The sequence below is a fragment of the Hibiscus syriacus genome, unplaced genomic scaffold (assembly GCF_006381635.1).
Source record: "Hibiscus syriacus cultivar Baekdansim isolate YM2019G1 unplaced genomic scaffold, ASM638163v2 tig00110600_pilon, whole genome shotgun sequence".
NCBI lineage: Eukaryota > Viridiplantae > Streptophyta > Magnoliopsida > Malvales > Malvaceae > Hibiscus > Hibiscus syriacus.
Genome location: NW_024062797.1, coordinates 423,040 through 439,808, shown reverse-complemented (window position 1 = coordinate 439,808; position 16,769 = coordinate 423,040). Strand labels below are relative to the sequence as shown.

The 16,769-nt window shown below is 33.3% G+C and overlaps 1 protein-coding gene across 1 annotated transcript; it reads left to right on the top strand.

Annotated features, from left to right (window-relative positions):
* The first annotated feature begins 14,197 nt into the window (after positions 1-14,197).
* On the top strand, positions 14,198-15,683 carry LOC120134879 (auxin-responsive protein IAA14-like). The gene is made up of 5 exons (XM_039151259.1): positions 14,198-14,557; positions 14,734-14,951; positions 15,051-15,186; positions 15,266-15,327; positions 15,407-15,683. The coding sequence occupies exons 1-5, from the start codon at positions 14,328-14,330 to the stop codon at positions 15,442-15,444; spliced, it is 684 nt and encodes a 227-aa protein (XP_039007190.1). The 5' UTR covers positions 14,198-14,327; the 3' UTR covers positions 15,445-15,683.
* Positions 15,684-16,769: the final 1,086 nt, after the last annotated feature.

The following is a 16,769-nucleotide window of genomic DNA, read 5'->3' as shown; positions in this document are numbered from 1 at the left end:
AGTTATTGATCAATTTGAATTCGATTTGATTATTTTTATCTCTTCACTTTTTACTTGATTCAATTCGGGTAGTGAAGCTTAACCTGGCTTAAATTTTAATTCAATTTTTGAGGTAAAAAATTGACTTAATTCGATCTGATTCAATTTTTGAGGTGAAATTTTAATTCGATAGAACTCGATAAATATATACAATTCTTATTTTTATTAGTTGAAATAATAATCTAATTAAAATACCTAGAGAGAGGGATATTCTTACAATTATTTCTAAATATAAGATAGTTATAATATTATCTTAGGTCAAAAAAATTTAACTCTAAACTCGAACATGACCCAACATGAATTCAATTTTTTTTAAAATTAATGTTATAAGAGTAGGTCAAATCAAAGCCTATCAAATTCAGGTCACATACTCGCTTCTAATTGTAGATGATCTATTATGAGAGAAGTTAAAAAAAATCTATAAATTAGAATTGAGAAATAATTCTTGAGGCCCTAAATAAAAAATTTACCATTGGATTACCGTATAACTTTATAAACATATCTAGGAGTACTTAATGAGTTAAGCAGTTCAAACTCGACTTGATCAAAACTTGGTAAAAGCTTAATGATTAATCTATATTATTTTTTAATAAAGCTAAGGTGATATGTTCTAAATACTCTCAGTCATTTGACAAGAAATACTCAATCACCATGTTGCAACTGTCGGTGCTCGAACCCGTGACCTCTAAGAACAACAATGATTCTTTTAACCAATGAGATAAATTGGTTAATACAATGATTAATCTATTAATTTTCTAATAAAAATAAAAAAAAACTAAATTATAAATTAAGAAGTATTATTTTACTACACCAAAAAATAAACCTTAATTGTCATTTTAATGTATTTGTGGATTATAATTTTTGGAGTTTAGGCTTTCAATTTGTTTCATACACTCTTTTGATAAAAAAAATTTTGGTTAAATTTATTAATTTATGTTTATATTAAGCTCTATATATTTTTAGTAGATTTTACCTATAGTTGAAAAAAATAAGATAAAAAATTCGGTGAGCTTAAGAAGCAACGAGGTGAGCAGCGAACTTAACGAGCATGAGTTGAGCAACAAGTTTTTTAATAAGCACTAGTCGAGTAACAAGTTTTCACTGTCCAACTCGCTATTAACTCGATTGATAAGCATTCCATGACATATTTAAGTAATAATTAATGTATTAAAAAATAATATACTTAATCTCAACTCTAACTTTATTACCTTAAAGAAACTTAATAGTAGATTTTTCATTTTTTGAGAGACTAAGGCCTCTACCTATCTCTACCATAGTCTCTAATTTTTTTTTGATAACGTAGGACCTCCTAAGGTCAAGCTAAAGAACCCGACCCTACAAGACAACCTCCGGAGGGGCTCAAAGAACCCACCACTTTATCCCCGCTTTTTTTCAGGATTCTCAACCAGCGCGATTCGAACCTAAGACATGAGACAAGCTCATAATCCCAAGAGTCATTGCTTTGCCAACTGAACCACGCCTGCGGTGGTCATAGTCTCTAATTTTACCTTCACATGACTTTCGATTTCAAGTTTTATAAATGAAAACAATAAGATATTAAAAAAATCTTTATTCAAAATCCGATCCAATTAAAATTTAAAATAATTTAAATCAATGTGTCTACCATATATGGAGCTTAGATTAAAATATTGAAGGACAACATCCCCATGTGATAAAAGGGTCCATCTTGGGGCAGTGCAATACCATGTGGGGCTCAAAGGGCTTCATTTTCATGGTGGACAGTGTCAGCTCTTGAATTATTCCTAATCCCAGTTAAAATTCAAACAACAAAAATTAATTAATTAAAGCTTAAGGTTGACAGTGTTAATTAATATTTATTACATTCTAACTTGGGAATATAAGTTCATTTAATCTTGCCTGTTTGCTGTTAATTATTAGAAAATGAATGTGAAGCATATATTATTATTTAAAAATAAGGATTTTGATGATAATATAAGGTTGAATATTTTCATATGGACGGTCAATTGAGGAAGAGATGGGGGCATAAAAATTATTGAGGAGGCTCCATTTCAGCCTCGTAATCATTAATATTCTCGTTATGAATTAGTCATACATACAGCATCTTTGATACATTATTAGTGGAATAGTTTTTTGAATTAATAATTTATATTTGATTTATTGATCGATTAATTCATATTGAATGTTGCAGATGGTTTTTACGAGGGTGATTCTTTCAACCTATTTCACTCCATTTATAACGTTAATATTCAAACTCTTAACCTTGTTTGAATGATCTAATGTCAAGTCCTGTCAATGAATTATTTTATGTAATGCTTAAATATTATCACATGTCATGAATCCTAAAATCTTAAACGAATTCGACTCTTTGAAAAAATAGATTTATCTTATTCGTATCTAATTTAAACTGAATAAATAACTCAGTTCTTTAACGTCTATCTCCAGGTATTTCATGCATGTCAAAAGTGGATCCTTAATTTGTTGAATATCCATCGATAATTCCTTTATTTTTCTTCGAGTATTCATTAATCTATTAGACGGAGCTATGTAGGGGTTTGGGGACCACTGTCCCCCCTAATTTTTTATCATTAAAAAATTATAAAGACAAATATCTATTTAAACCTTTAAATTTTGGTTTATTTTGATTTTGTCCTCTCATTTTCTATTGTTAATTATACTTTGCATTTTTTGAACTAGAATCCTGGCTCAGTCCATGTATTCCGTAACGACTTGAGCATCTAAACATGTTCCGAGAACCAAACCTAACGAGGGTTTCTCTTACCAAAGTTTTAGCACACATTAATGTTCGAGCACGATAGCTGTCTTTGCATGCATGCATGGGATATTCATTCACACACGGTTATGGCACCATTATTGCTCCAGCAATGCAAACGACAGCAGTTGCGACGAAATATCTTGCAGTACCAAAACTTGTGGTATTCCTCGAAACTCAAAGCCTGTGTCTTTTGTGGTGCCTGATGAGTGTGACCTTAAATTCGATCGCGATGTTTAACAAACTCGAAATCTGAATTTTTCGGATTCTATTTTCGCAGAATTTGATCCTCTAAGATCTTCCCCAGGTTGGATTGGATAATGCATTTGAAATACGACTCATCAGCAGTTGGAGTCCGCAAAGCTTTTGACTACGACTTATCTCTAAATAAGACGCATGATAATATTAAAATTTCGTTTATGAAAAAAATAAATTCCACGTCAATATGTGTAATAATAGATATTTCATGTAAAAAAAGGGGCACGGTAACTTAGAAATAAAAATGTGCTGGCATTAGGGCACTAGTCTGGTTTTCAAGCTGTAGAAATGGCCCTAAAACAAGGCCAAAGTGCCAAAATAGAACCCTGTAGAAGGAACCCCCACACCCCCTAAAATAAAGGGCAGTGACCTAGACAAAATTTTAGGGCACCTTTCCTTTGCATTAAATGGGTGGGGATTCATTCAACATGATTAGTGTCTATTTTGTGCTATATTTTATGCTTAAATGCTTCTTGTTTATTTATCTTTATTACTGATTTTGGTGTTTTTACATTATTTATATGCAGGGCAATAACTTATGGAAAATATACTTAAAATGCTTGAAAATTACACTTTTTATTTTGGAATCAAGGTTGGACTAGTGAGAATGAATTTAGGCATGAAATGCTGACGTGACAATGAGTCAGCAGGTTTTAGAAAGTTCAATCATTAGCGTTCAGTCAGCAATTCTAGAAGGTGGATGGACGACTGGAGCATTTCAAGCATTTTAAATTCAAGTTTAGGAATTATCTTCTATGATTTAAGTTTAGAGAAAATAACCTCAGTGACCAAAAATCCCAGATAATATACGATTTTGACCAACTTTTTTTGGATTTGCGAAAATGACCAACAAAATCGCAATGCGATCTTTAATTCGCATTGCGATCTCCACTATCGCAATTTCGCGTTGCATTTCGCGTTGCGATAGTCTACAATGTCGTTGCGATTTTCCAAATTCGTTGCGATAGTCTACAGTTGTCGTTGCGATTTTCCAAATTCGTTGCGATAGTCTACAGTTGTTGTTGCGATAGTCTACAGTTGTTGTTGCGAAAGTCTACAGTTGTCGTTGAGATTTTCTAAATTCGTTGCGATAGTTAAAAAAAAAGATTTTGTTTCTTAAGAATTTTCTCTAAAAAGATAGTATCCGCGCGGACGTGTCGAAGACATGTATTACCACGACCACGACCCGAGATGAGACGGACGGCGGCGGCGCGCGAGAGTCCCCCTTGTTCTCTATCACTCAACAAGAAAGTGGGAAAACCAAGCCTTAAATATCATTCCCAATAGTGTTTCCAATACTATGTGAGATTTGAGCATTACCAACACTTGTTCCCAATACTATGTGGGATTGAGCCTTAAATAGTGATATTATTTTTGAATGTTTTGCTTAAAATTGCAATAATCGCGATTGATTGTAGATTGACATTTAATTATGACATATTTAATCGTATAATACTAATGCAATTGGTTGCTGATTTAGTTGTTTTAAGGTGCATGATTGTTAATTGTTTCCTGAATAATCACATTGTATTGGAAACAAGTGTTGGTAATGCTCAATCCCACATAGTATTGGAAACACTATTGGGAATGGTATTTAAGGCTTGGCTTTCCCACTTCCTTGTTGAGTGATAGAGAACAAGGGGGACTCTCGCGCGCCGCCGCCGCTGCCGTCCGTCTCGTGTCGTCTCGTGTCGTGTCGGGTCGGGTCGGGGTCGGGGTCGGGGTCGTGGTAATACGTGTCTTCGACACGTTCAACTATCGCAACGCGAAATGGAAAATCACAACGCGATTTTCAACTATCGCAACACGATTTTCAATTATCGCAACGCGAAATGTAACGCGAATTTGCGATAGTGGAGATCGCAATGCGAATTAGAGATCGCATTGCGCTTTTGTTGGTCATTTTCGCAAATCCAAAAAAAGTTGGTCAAAATCGTATATTATCTGGGATTTTTGGTCACTGAGGTTATTTTCTCTTAAGTTTAAACAATTATCTTTTATTTTTCAATCATATTTTTAGGGTTTTTAGAAGGCTATAAATGCCCCTTAGAGTCTAATTGATTAATCCTTTCTTTCTTTTTTTTAGTTTAATAAAAATTATTTTATTCTATTTTCGTTTTCTTTAATTTTCTTTCAAGCCGATGGCTAATGCGATGACTCAATTCCAACGTGAGAATTGAAAAACACTTGAATAACTTCGAAATATCTCTCTCAATCTCAGTGCTTATTTTCAAAATCAAATATTGACTTTGGTCAAAATGTTGTTGCGATTAAATGTGTGGGAGTAAGGATCGGCTTATTGAAAGAACATTCGACTTTTTGGGAACACACTTGGCAAGATTGCCTTGCTAAGAGGGAATTGAGATCGGAATTAGTAGTTATTGGAACAACAATCCTAATCGATTTTCACGAACTTAAACAGTTATTGATCTACGACAATTGATATTGATCGTATCAATTTCCAAAGCCGGAATCAAAGATTGCATTGGGTATTCGGCATACAAAGAAGCGTCACGAGGATTGCCCTTGTAGACAAAGTAACCATACGTGAATTTCGAAGGGAAAATCTAATTCGATGATCCGAAGGAAATTGAGTCAAAGCGAAAGTCTAAGGTTGGTTTTACCATATTGAATTTTCTTTTAAACTTTCTTTTTAAATTTCTTTTCAATCTTTTTATTATTTTTTTCTTTTATTTTATTTTTCTTCATCTATAAATCCTCACCGTTACTCAAATTCTACTTCATCCACTTCTTTGTTAAAAGATTAAACAAATCACGAATAAATCAAAAAAAATTCTTAGTCTTTGTGGTATCAACACTTATTCTTTTTTACTACGTTAAATTTTTTTGATTTATTAATTGAGAAAAATGAATTATTTTGATGCGAAAAACAACCAGCGTCATACGAGCTCTTGTTTAGGACCAATTTTCAAAGGGACAAATAAGGGCCCATCAATTCTTCTGCTGCAATATATATGTTGTACTTCCACCTTTGATATCTTTCAATTATATATATATATATTTGCTGGACTAAACCGTGTATGTTTTCACAGTACACACCCCATCCACCCCACCCACCGTCTTTACAAATCCTCATGTGCTTGTGGTGTACATGTCTTGATAATGTTATTGAAAGTGAATTCAATCAATGATATGATTTTCATTTTTTTCAGATATTTTTCTTGAATTAAGGACTTCATGAACATAAGTGTAGACACATATTCGAATACTTGTATTAAAATACCATCCGTAAAATCAATAAAATATCGATATCCGCCACTAAAATCCAGGTAACGGAAAAATCATGAACATGAAGCATATTAAAATTTTATAAATTCATTATCATACATAATGGAATCGTCAATATTTTTGAGAAAATTATTAGTTACATGAGTTGTGTAAAATCCATACTTTATATATATAAAGAAAAAGTTAAAAATTCAACCATATAACTCGAAACAATTATAGATACAAATAAACACTATTATTGACGATGGAAGATAAACTTCATCAATATTAACAAAAATACAAGCAATTATGACACATTGTCAAACTAGCTTTATCACAACTCAAATACGATCAATCTTTAATCATTAGAAGCGCATATTCAGAGATTTTAAATTTGTAAATATGCCTATATATATATATATATATATTTATAAAGTATCCAAGTATTAATATCAAATTTTGAGTTTGAATAAAATATTGTTATTTATCATACATTTGAATCTATACAAAATTTAATTTCACTAAGGTTAAAACAACTTGCTCGAAGCAAACCTAGTTTTGCAAGGAGAAGAAGTGACAGATGGTGATGAAGCCACGTCCAAGCATCCATAACCATTCATGGTTGAATCGAAAGAGGTCCCCTCGTGGAACCTGATCCATTATCATGGGACAATTTGTCCTACATTATTACCTTATTAGATGTTGACTCCCATGGACGGACACAGAAATCTATATCGGGGTACAAACTTAAGAAGTTATATTAATAATTTTAGAGGGTGCGGAGTTATAAAATTTTAAGGGGTGCGAAATTAAATAATTAATGGAAAATACAAAGAAAAAAAATATAAAATATAAGGGAATTTGAAAATTCTAGTGGGTGCGATTGCACCCCAACACCCCTCGATCCATCCATGTCGACTTCTCTCTTTGCTTCAAATCTTAACTTGTTTCTTCAAATACAACTATACGTAGGAATAGATCAAAGGAAGTAAATCAGAATAGTTGTCCATCTGAAAATTTCAAATTATCATATACTTAAGATATTATTTTATTGGTACTATGTTTTTGTTTCGTCATTTTATAAGTTCGTTCCTTCTAAAATTTTAGAAATTTGTCGCCTCTAACACAAAATCATGTGTAGGGTAAATTGTATAACATTTTAGAGGACGGGAAACATATTATCAATAAAAAAAATAAAAACAATCTAGAATATATGAAAATTTGAAAATATTTTATTTTGAGAACTACGACATTTACAGTGACTTGGAACTCACTACGTAGGCATGACGATCGATGAGTTCCAATAAAATATATTTTTTATTAGAATTTGTCACTTCCATTTGACAAATTTTTAATAAAAAAATTATATTTTTTTGGAACTTATCATCTTAACATGACGAATTTGAATTAAAAAAATGTAATTTTGGCAAATTCGTCATATGAGTGTGATGAGTTTACCCGACACTATAACATTTACCGTAAATCTCAAATTAATTTTAGAAATAGCCTAATGGGCTAATTTTTTTTAACTTGTCTGACTTATTGGGTAAATTTTACCCTTATATAACAAGTTTGACTAAATTCCAATCTACATTATCTTTATCGTTTATCCTATTTTCTCCTAAGCTGACTGATTTATGAATTGAATTCAGACAAAATTTAATCACAGTGAGAATCGATTCATGGGTTGATAGTATTTGATTTATTTTAGTGGTAATGTGTATTCATAAGTGATCCGTCATGGAGACATAAACAAACTAAGGGTAATTTTGACCCAATACCGTAGTCGGGCTAATTATATAGTCTAATACGACACCGAAATTTTTATTTTGGGAATTACGATATTTGTTACAGTGATTTAGAATTTGTCACGTCGAAGTAACGAGTTCCAACAATATATATTTTTATTTGAACTTGTCACTCCAACGAAAAAAAAACATAATAAAAATTGTATTTTGTTGGAACTTGTCACTTTAACGTGACGAGTTTGAATAAGAAAATATTATTTGGTAACGTTATCATGTGGGCGTGATGAGTTTACCTTGGACTATAACATTTGTCGTAGATCCTAATTATTTTTCGAGATTGCCTAATAAGTTAATTTTTTTCACCCACTTGGCCTATTTGGGCCAATTTTTTTCCCAAACTGAGCTCTCACATTATAAATTACCAATCGAACAATTTCCTTAAAAAAGTTACACCAAGTTCAAGGTCAAAGAGTGGTAGACAATATCCAATTCAAGACTACTTAAGAATCAATTCAATGGTTAATTCACCTTTTTCGGTCCAACTCACCTCCACGAATCAAACAATTGTTCCATTGCGAGCTTCAACTAATGCAACATCACCCATTCTTGATCGCTTGTAGACGAACTTATGTTAAAGATGGTAACATCGATGTCTTTGGGTTGCAGGTGACTGTCATGGGACAATGACTTGGATCCTTCTGATATTTCCAATCAGGTTTTAGATTTAGTGTTTGTCTCGACAATCTAATGAAACACCTTGAATCCTTCTGATATTTCGAATCAGGTTTAGGATGTTACACTTTATATTATATATATAATGAATAAGGTAATATAAAATTGAACAAATAATGATCCCTTTGGGTATAGTACCCAAGGATAATTAATCAAGCATATGGCGTGTTGACAAGAAGAAGATTTGTGGCTCTCGATGGGTACATTCAACAAGTAAATCTGAGACTATCGTTGATTAACGTTTATGCCCCAAACGATCTATCAGAGAGAAAGGAATTCTTGGATTGTATTAGTGAGTATATTGAGAAAGCTAGATTGCCGACCATATTGGGTGGGGACTTTAATACTGTAAAACCTACTGAAGAGAAAGTTGGTGCGTCAGCAAGTATCAAATCCATGCTGCACTTCACAGAGTTCATCCAAGGAAACAGTTTGATAGATTTACCGATTTTGGGATGTGTATTCACTTAGTTTAAAGGTGGAACCTCCTCAAATGCGTCCGTACTTGATAGATTTTTGGTGACTACTGATATAGTGGCTAAAATTCCAAAACTAGTCCAATCTTCACTTCCAAGAAGTCTGTCAGACCACAAACCGGTGATTCTCAACGAAGGTAAAGGTAGCAGAAGTGGTAGTTATTTTAAATGGTTCAATCACTAGGCTGATGCTCCAGGATATTCGGAGTTGGTTAAATCGGTTTAGGGGAGGAATAGAAAGTCTCAGGGACTCTGATTCCATTGATGATATTGAGAGGAGAATAGATGACCTTGAAGTGTCGATGGTTAGGTCGAGTATAAGTCCTAATGTAACGGCTGAAATCAAGGTGCTTAAAGCTAAGCTTTGGTATACGCTGCGGAGGGAAGAAAGGGATTAGCTCCAGAAATCAAGATTAAAGTGGTTCAAGGTTTGAGATAAAAATTCTAAATTCTTCCATCTTACAGCTTCGTTTAGAGAAAGAAGGAATCACATAGCAGCTATTAACGAATGAGATAATTGATGATATATTGTGTAATAACAGAGAAGCGATCATCTTCAAGGCCGATTTTAGTAAAGTGTACGATTCAGTGGATTGGAATTTTTTGAACTTTATCATGAGAAAAATGGGATTTGGCAAAAGATGGAAGCATTGGATAATGGCTTGTATTTCAACAGCCTCTATATCTGACCTTATCAATGGGAAGCCATCCGAGTCGTTCAAAACCAAGAGAGGTTTGAGACAAGGGTGTCCCTTGTCTCCCCTATTATTTAATCTCGTCGGCGAAGTGCTGAGCATGATGATAAACAAAGCCGTAGAGTTGGGCTGTTCTGAAGGTGTCAGGGTAGGCGTATCGGATTTGCGAGTGTCTCACTTGTAATTTGCTGACGATCTGTTAGTGATATCAGAAGGAGACGTGGAGCTGATCAGGAACATTAAAAGAGTTCTTAGAATATTTGAAGTTATGTCAGGGCTAAGGCTCAACATGGCAAAATCGAAGTTGTATGGCGTAAACATCGATCAAGCAGTGATCTCAAGGTGGGTGTCAGAAATCAAATGCAATGTGGATAAGCTCCCCACAACCTATGTGTGTCTTCTATTGGAATATTCGAGGAATAGTAATGAGTTATGGAAACCTGTGATTGATAAGGTTAGAGCAAGATTGGATGGGTGGAAGTGCAAATTGCTTTCGTTTGGAGGTAGGATTACATTGATTAAGTTAGTATTGAGCAATCTTCCAGTTTATTATGTCTTTGTTTCAGATGCCTATGTCGATGGCAGATACTCTAAATAAGATGATAGCGAGGTTTTTATGGGGGCCTATGTCCGATAAAGGTATCCATTGGGTATATTTGATTTGAAGACGAGGAACCGGTCCTTATTAAACAAATGGGTTTGGAGGTTTGGGTGTGAACATGATAGCTTTGGCAAAAGGTTATAAATGCAAAATACAATTACGATTGCTTGTTGTTACGGCCTAAACCAGTGCAACCAAGGAAAACTTCATGGGTATGAAGGAAAATAATATCTCCTATGTCCTGTGAAGATGATTAGTTTTATAAAAATACAGTCTGTTTGGTGGGAGATGAGAGCAGGATTAATTTCTGGGAGTTCAAGTGGACTGAGTGTGTATCCTTAAGGTTGACATTCCCCAGAATATACAGCATTGCTATAAAAAAAATCAGGTAAGTTAAGAGAGTTTGGGAACTTTATTAATGGGGAGTGGAAGTGGAACATCGGGTTAAGAAGATAACAATTTCAAGGGGAATATCCTATGTGGAACGAGTTCATAAATGTGTTGAACAATTCAGTAGTGAAGAGGGGTGGTGTAGACTGTCTGTGGTGGAGCCGAAGTGAAGAGTGGGATGAATGAAATCGAATTTAGTTGATGGATTGGATTGTAGTGTCTGCTTAAGAGTTCTGAAGGTACAAATGTTGTAGTGGATTCTTGCTGTTTGGTGCAGGTCTTCCTTCTTCATGGCTGATCGAGTGGTCTGTCGAAGCTCTATTAGGGGCTGAAGTTTCGAATGTGGTGCTGCTATCGCTGGGATTTATCCTATTCAGCGGTTTGGGGTAACCAATCTGCTGTAGAATCTGGTTTGGTGGTGCATTTCTGCAGTTTTCCTTTGTTTAATTGTAATGTTGAGTGTTGTATTGTGTAGAAATATTTGTGTAGTGTATTGTTGTTGATAGCTTTAAACACTTATTTTCATTGATTAGGTGCACTCTTTTTTCTCCACCTAAGTTTAGAGAAGGATTTTAACGAGGCCTATCAATGTTTGTTTTGTATGATTTTATCGCTGTAATCATAAAAAATTCCCTTTAAAAAAATGTTTAGGTACCCAAGAGATTGAGAAAAAGTTTAGGTACCAAATTTAGAAAAATTACCAAGTTAAGGGACTAATTTATGTATAAAACCAAAATAAAATAATGAGTAAAAAAACTGAAGTTTGACTTGAAAAATCTTTCGTACTGATACGGCTCGGCAAAAGGATTAATCACAGATTAGAGCCTAAACAAAGATAGACTTGAAATAAATCAAAGGGTCCTACACAATATGAGCCAAGACATATTTACAATGGGAAGAGTTGGTTGGTCAGCCTCGGGGACAGACGTAAGATTTTATATTGGATGGTGAATTTGAATTTATAAAATTTTAAGAGATGAAAATAAATTTTCAATAGAAAATACATACATAAAATCTAAAATATATGATAATTTTAAATTTTTAAGGGGACAACAACACCCACCCGCCCTCGCCTAAGTCCATCCCTGCCCACCAATGGTGTCGACTGTCCCAAATTCCACCAACATTTCGAATAATACCATTGTGAAAAAGATTCTCACTTATGAATGATAATACACATCGTTTTGTTGCATCACAAACTAATAAACTAGATTAGTGGTCCTAATTATTAATTATTGGATTAGGTGCTCAAAAACTTTAATATATACAAATATATATATTCATCTTACTTCATTTTTAATGCCATGATATTGGTTAATTAATCATAAGTGCATAAAATTATACATTATTTACTAAACATTTGATATTTACGGTGTTTATGTAAATTTAAATGTAATTATTTTATAACTACGCATGTGACATTCATTAAATCTGAGTATAATTAAAGGAACTAAATTACTTATTCCAATTCTTACAAGAGGGTTGAGAATTTAGAAAATCAAATAAATTTAGGACTTTTTTATAATTACACTTGTTTATAAATTATTCTATATATTATATAGAATTGTTCATGGATCGAGTCAAATTGAATTTATATTAAGTTTAAGTTACTAATACAATTCAAGTTTACTCGTAAATCGTTCCGGTCTAAAACATGGACTTTAATTTTTTATTTAAATTCGTTTATACATGTAAATAGACCATGATGTATATATGAGTGTACGATATGGTGCACGAATCGAGCGATCTCAGTGGTAAATGAATTAATTTTATTCCTTGAGGTCCTAGATTCGAGCATCAGAAATGTTATGAGTGTGAGTGTTCAATGTCAAATGGTTGAGAGTCGTCTTCGAACATATATTACATTATATTTATCACAGATTAATAAAAAAAATATGTGATATGGTGTGATAGTGATATAAAAGTAAGGAAGAAAGAATACAAACATGAATGGGGATGGAGATGGAGACAAGGCAAGGGCACAGCTTGGGTTAGAGATGCTTCCTTCTCCTAGGGTGTGACCTGTCCCTAACTCACCACCATGCCCTCCAAATCACCTCATAATCATTTGATGAATTCAACTAAATATTAAAATTAAATTTGGATGTTAACATGGACGAAGTCATGTAAGCCCTTGAGAGGGTTGACCATTAAAAAAATACAAGGATAATTATATATTTAGGCCTTTAAATTTTGATTTATTTTGATTTTACTCCTTCATTTTCTATTATTATTTATATTTTGCCTCCTAAAACTAAAATCTTGGCTCTGTCCCTGGATATTAAAATATATTTTTATATGATTTATTGTAAACTTTTATGAACATTACCTGAAATTTCCGGTCGAAAGTGGCGTTCTAGGGAAAAAAATATTTGAGGATTTAATTGTTTAAAGCAATGTATGTGGCATTAATCATAGGGGGTGGGCAGGTGTCGGTTCAATTAAGTTGTCTTGCAAATGCAGCTCATCATCATAGAATATTTTATTTATTTATCTGTCTATTTTATTATTTAAAGAAACGTGTCTATTTGATTTTCAATCCTTTAAGAATTGAGACAATAAATATTTTTAAAATGATTTTTAGGGACAATAAATGCTTTTTTGGTCATATTTATTTGTATTTGTGGACATACTTCCGCTTTATATGATACATAAATATATATATTCTTGTAAATACATTTGTTTAATCGCATTGCCTGGGTTGAATTATTGGTTCATGTGAGAATATGCATGAATGGAAGGTTCTTAGAAGTATCTTAACTATATAATAATTTGTATACTTTTCTTTAATTTCATACTACGAATATATACACGAACCGAACGACCTTAGTTGTAAATGAATTGTTATTATTCCTTGAGGTCTCGGGTTTGAGTACCAGAAATACTAGAGAAGTGAGCTTTCAATGTCAAATGATTAAAGTTATTTTTGATCATGCATGAATGATACAAAACATTTCATAAATGTTAAAAAAACATGTCTTAAAATTTACTTGACATAAATTATTGATGTATCAACATAATAATTTGGATATACCAATTATTATGTATTATACATTTGCATGTGATACATAGTTGACCAATGAGAAGAGAGGAGAGAGACGAGTTCACCCAAGGACCTAATAACGTTCACCAATCGTTGGATCCAACGTCCCATCTCCCTCCACGTGTCGAGAGGCCATAGAATCATGAACCTTGATCCAAGTGTCATACACATGCAGCCATACAATCTTAGCCCCCCACGGTTTATATTATTGAGGGTTTTGCTCTCCTCACTGTCTTCTTCTCCATCTCTCATCAATTTCCTCTCCAATTTGGTCGAAGAAGGAGAATTTGAAACTGAAGATATATTATCAAAGGAGATAGAGAAAATAGAAGGGTTAAAGAGAGTTTTTTATTTTTTGGGTTTCAATGGCTAACATGCTTGGAACTGAGCTGTGCCTCGGATTGCCCGGTGGCGGTGGTGGAAACGAAGTCGACAGTTCTCCGAGAACGACCGGTAAACGAGGCTTCTCGGACACTGTCGACTTGAAGCTTAACCTTCGGGCTAAGGAAACCGACATGGATCTTAACAAGAACCTTGACAATGGTTCCGAAGAGAAACCAGTTTCAGCCAAAGATCCCGCTAAACCACCGGCCAAGTAAGTCATAATAACACCACCACCATAGCTTTTGTTTCTTCATGTATCAATTAGGGTTATATTTTGTGTCTGTCCCTTGAATAAGGTCTTGAGTTCGATCCTTTTGGTTGGAAGAAACTATTATATATCGACTCAAATTCTAATTGAACTCGACTGAGGTCCTTGTGACTTTTCAGGGCACAGATGGTGGGTTGGCCACCGGTTCGATCTTACCGGAAGAACTTTATGGCTAACAAGAGCACCGGCGAGGAAAGTGAGAAAGCTAGCAGCGTAGCGTTTGTGAAGGTGAGCATGGATGGTGCCCCATATCTTCGCAAGGTAGATTTGAAGATGTACAAGAGCTACCAAGAGCTGTCTGATGCCTTGGCCAAGATGTTCAGTTCTTTCACTATGAGTAAGCGTACACAAATTATCAATAAAAAATACAAAAAAAATACTTAAACGTACAAGAACATGTCGAGGGTCAAGTTGATATTTTATTTGTTTTTTCAAGGTAACTATGGATCTCAAGGAATGATAGACTTCATGAACGAGAGCAAGCTGATGGATCTTCTCAACAGTTCTGATTACGTCCCAAGCTATGAAGATAAAGATGGTGACTGGATGCTCGTGGGTGATGTCCCATGGCAGTAAGTTAAATTTCATCCACAAAAACTTGAACTCGTCCCCAAAACCTATACACACTCACTTCCAACATTTACTCGACAGGATGTTCGTCGATTCATGCAAACGCTTACGCATAATGAAAGGATTAGAAGCGATCGGTCTCGGTATAAATTCAAACTTCTACCATCATATGTATTCAAATAAAAATGAATAATCACGTAAAATATTATATACTTTTTGCAGCACCGAGAGCAATGGAGAAATGCAAGAGCAGAGCCTAAAATCAACATGCATTTGCTGCCTGCTGGAAACAAGATCCTGGGATTATGTTTAAGCATTTCTATTATATATATATATATATTTGGTATATATAGATATGATTAAAGAAGTGATGATGGGGGGATTTTTTTTTTTTTTTTGCTATTGTCATGGTTGTAATAGCTTGTTGTTCATGTGTTTTGTTCTTCCCCCACTCAGTTTTAATGCTAATGGTACTTGTTTTTTCTATCTTCCCAAATCAGAAAGATTCTTCATATCATGTATGATCCCATATATTTATGTTGTTGATTTTATTGATCTAATTATTGTGTTTAATATGGGGTTTTTGTATTAAATATAATGTTAATATTTGAATTGAAATTTTTTATTGGGATTTTGAGGATCAACATGATGGATTGGGGAACAGGACCATGTGAAAGGTGTTGGGGCATTCATTTATTGACATTAGTTTATATAATGATTTATATATTGAGTGATTCTTTTATGGGATCACTAACATTTATTTTTTATATATATATAATGATGTTATGTTAGAAGATAATAATTAAAAAGAATAAATAAAATCGTACGAACCAACTTACTTTAGTGGTTAAATGAATTCTTATTGTTCCTAAAGACCACGGGTTCGAGCAGCAGGGTGACTAAGCGTTCATTGTCAAATGGTTGAGAGTATTTAGAACATATACTATTTTATAATCACCTTAGCTTAATAAAATAAATAAATAAAATCAAACATAAGAATATATTAAAATGTTTGGGGTTTTCCCCAATAGGGTAAATGAGTAAGTTATTTGGGAAAATATGGTAAGTAAAAGTTTATTTTAGAATCTATATTATTTTCATGGTGTTAATGGAATTAGTCACTTTGATGTGACGAGTTTTAATAAAAAATATTTTTTATTTAAATTCGTCACGTCAGAGTGATGAATTTCAATAAAATATATTTTTTATTAAATTTTATCACATAGGGATAAAAGGTTTGAATAAAAATATATTTTATTAAAACTTGTTACTTTGACTTGACGAGTTTCAAGTCACTGTAGAAAAATATCGTATGTCCCTAAATAAGCTTCTATATGACATATTAGGCTAATTAATTAAATTGTTTGTCATATTAGGCCAAAAAACCCAAAATGTTGTATACTTCAACCAAACGGCCCAACAACTTAAGCCCAAAATTGGAGCTCAAATTAGGTAAATGAAAACATTTTATAAAGAAAATATATGTTTTAAAAAATTAATTATTAATTAGCAAATAGTTTTAGTAAGGGGTAAAGTACATATATGGTCCCTTGACTATATGATATTATTTTATTAAGTCTTTCGA

What these genes read in the sequence shown, in the direction of transcription:
- LOC120134879 (XM_039151259.1), top strand. Translation starts at nt 14,328, where the DNA reads ATGGCTAACATGCTTGGAACTGAGCTGTGCCTCGGATTGCCCGGTGGC. An exon ending in CCCGCTAAACCACCGGCCAA is followed by an intron (nt 14,558 to 14,733) that starts GTAAGTCATAAT and finishes GTGACTTTTCAG; the next exon opens with GGCACAGATGGTGGGTTGGC. An exon ending in GTTCAGTTCTTTCACTATGA is followed by an intron (nt 14,952 to 15,050) that starts GTAAGCGTACAC and finishes TGTTTTTTCAAG; the next exon opens with GTAACTATGGATCTCAAGGA.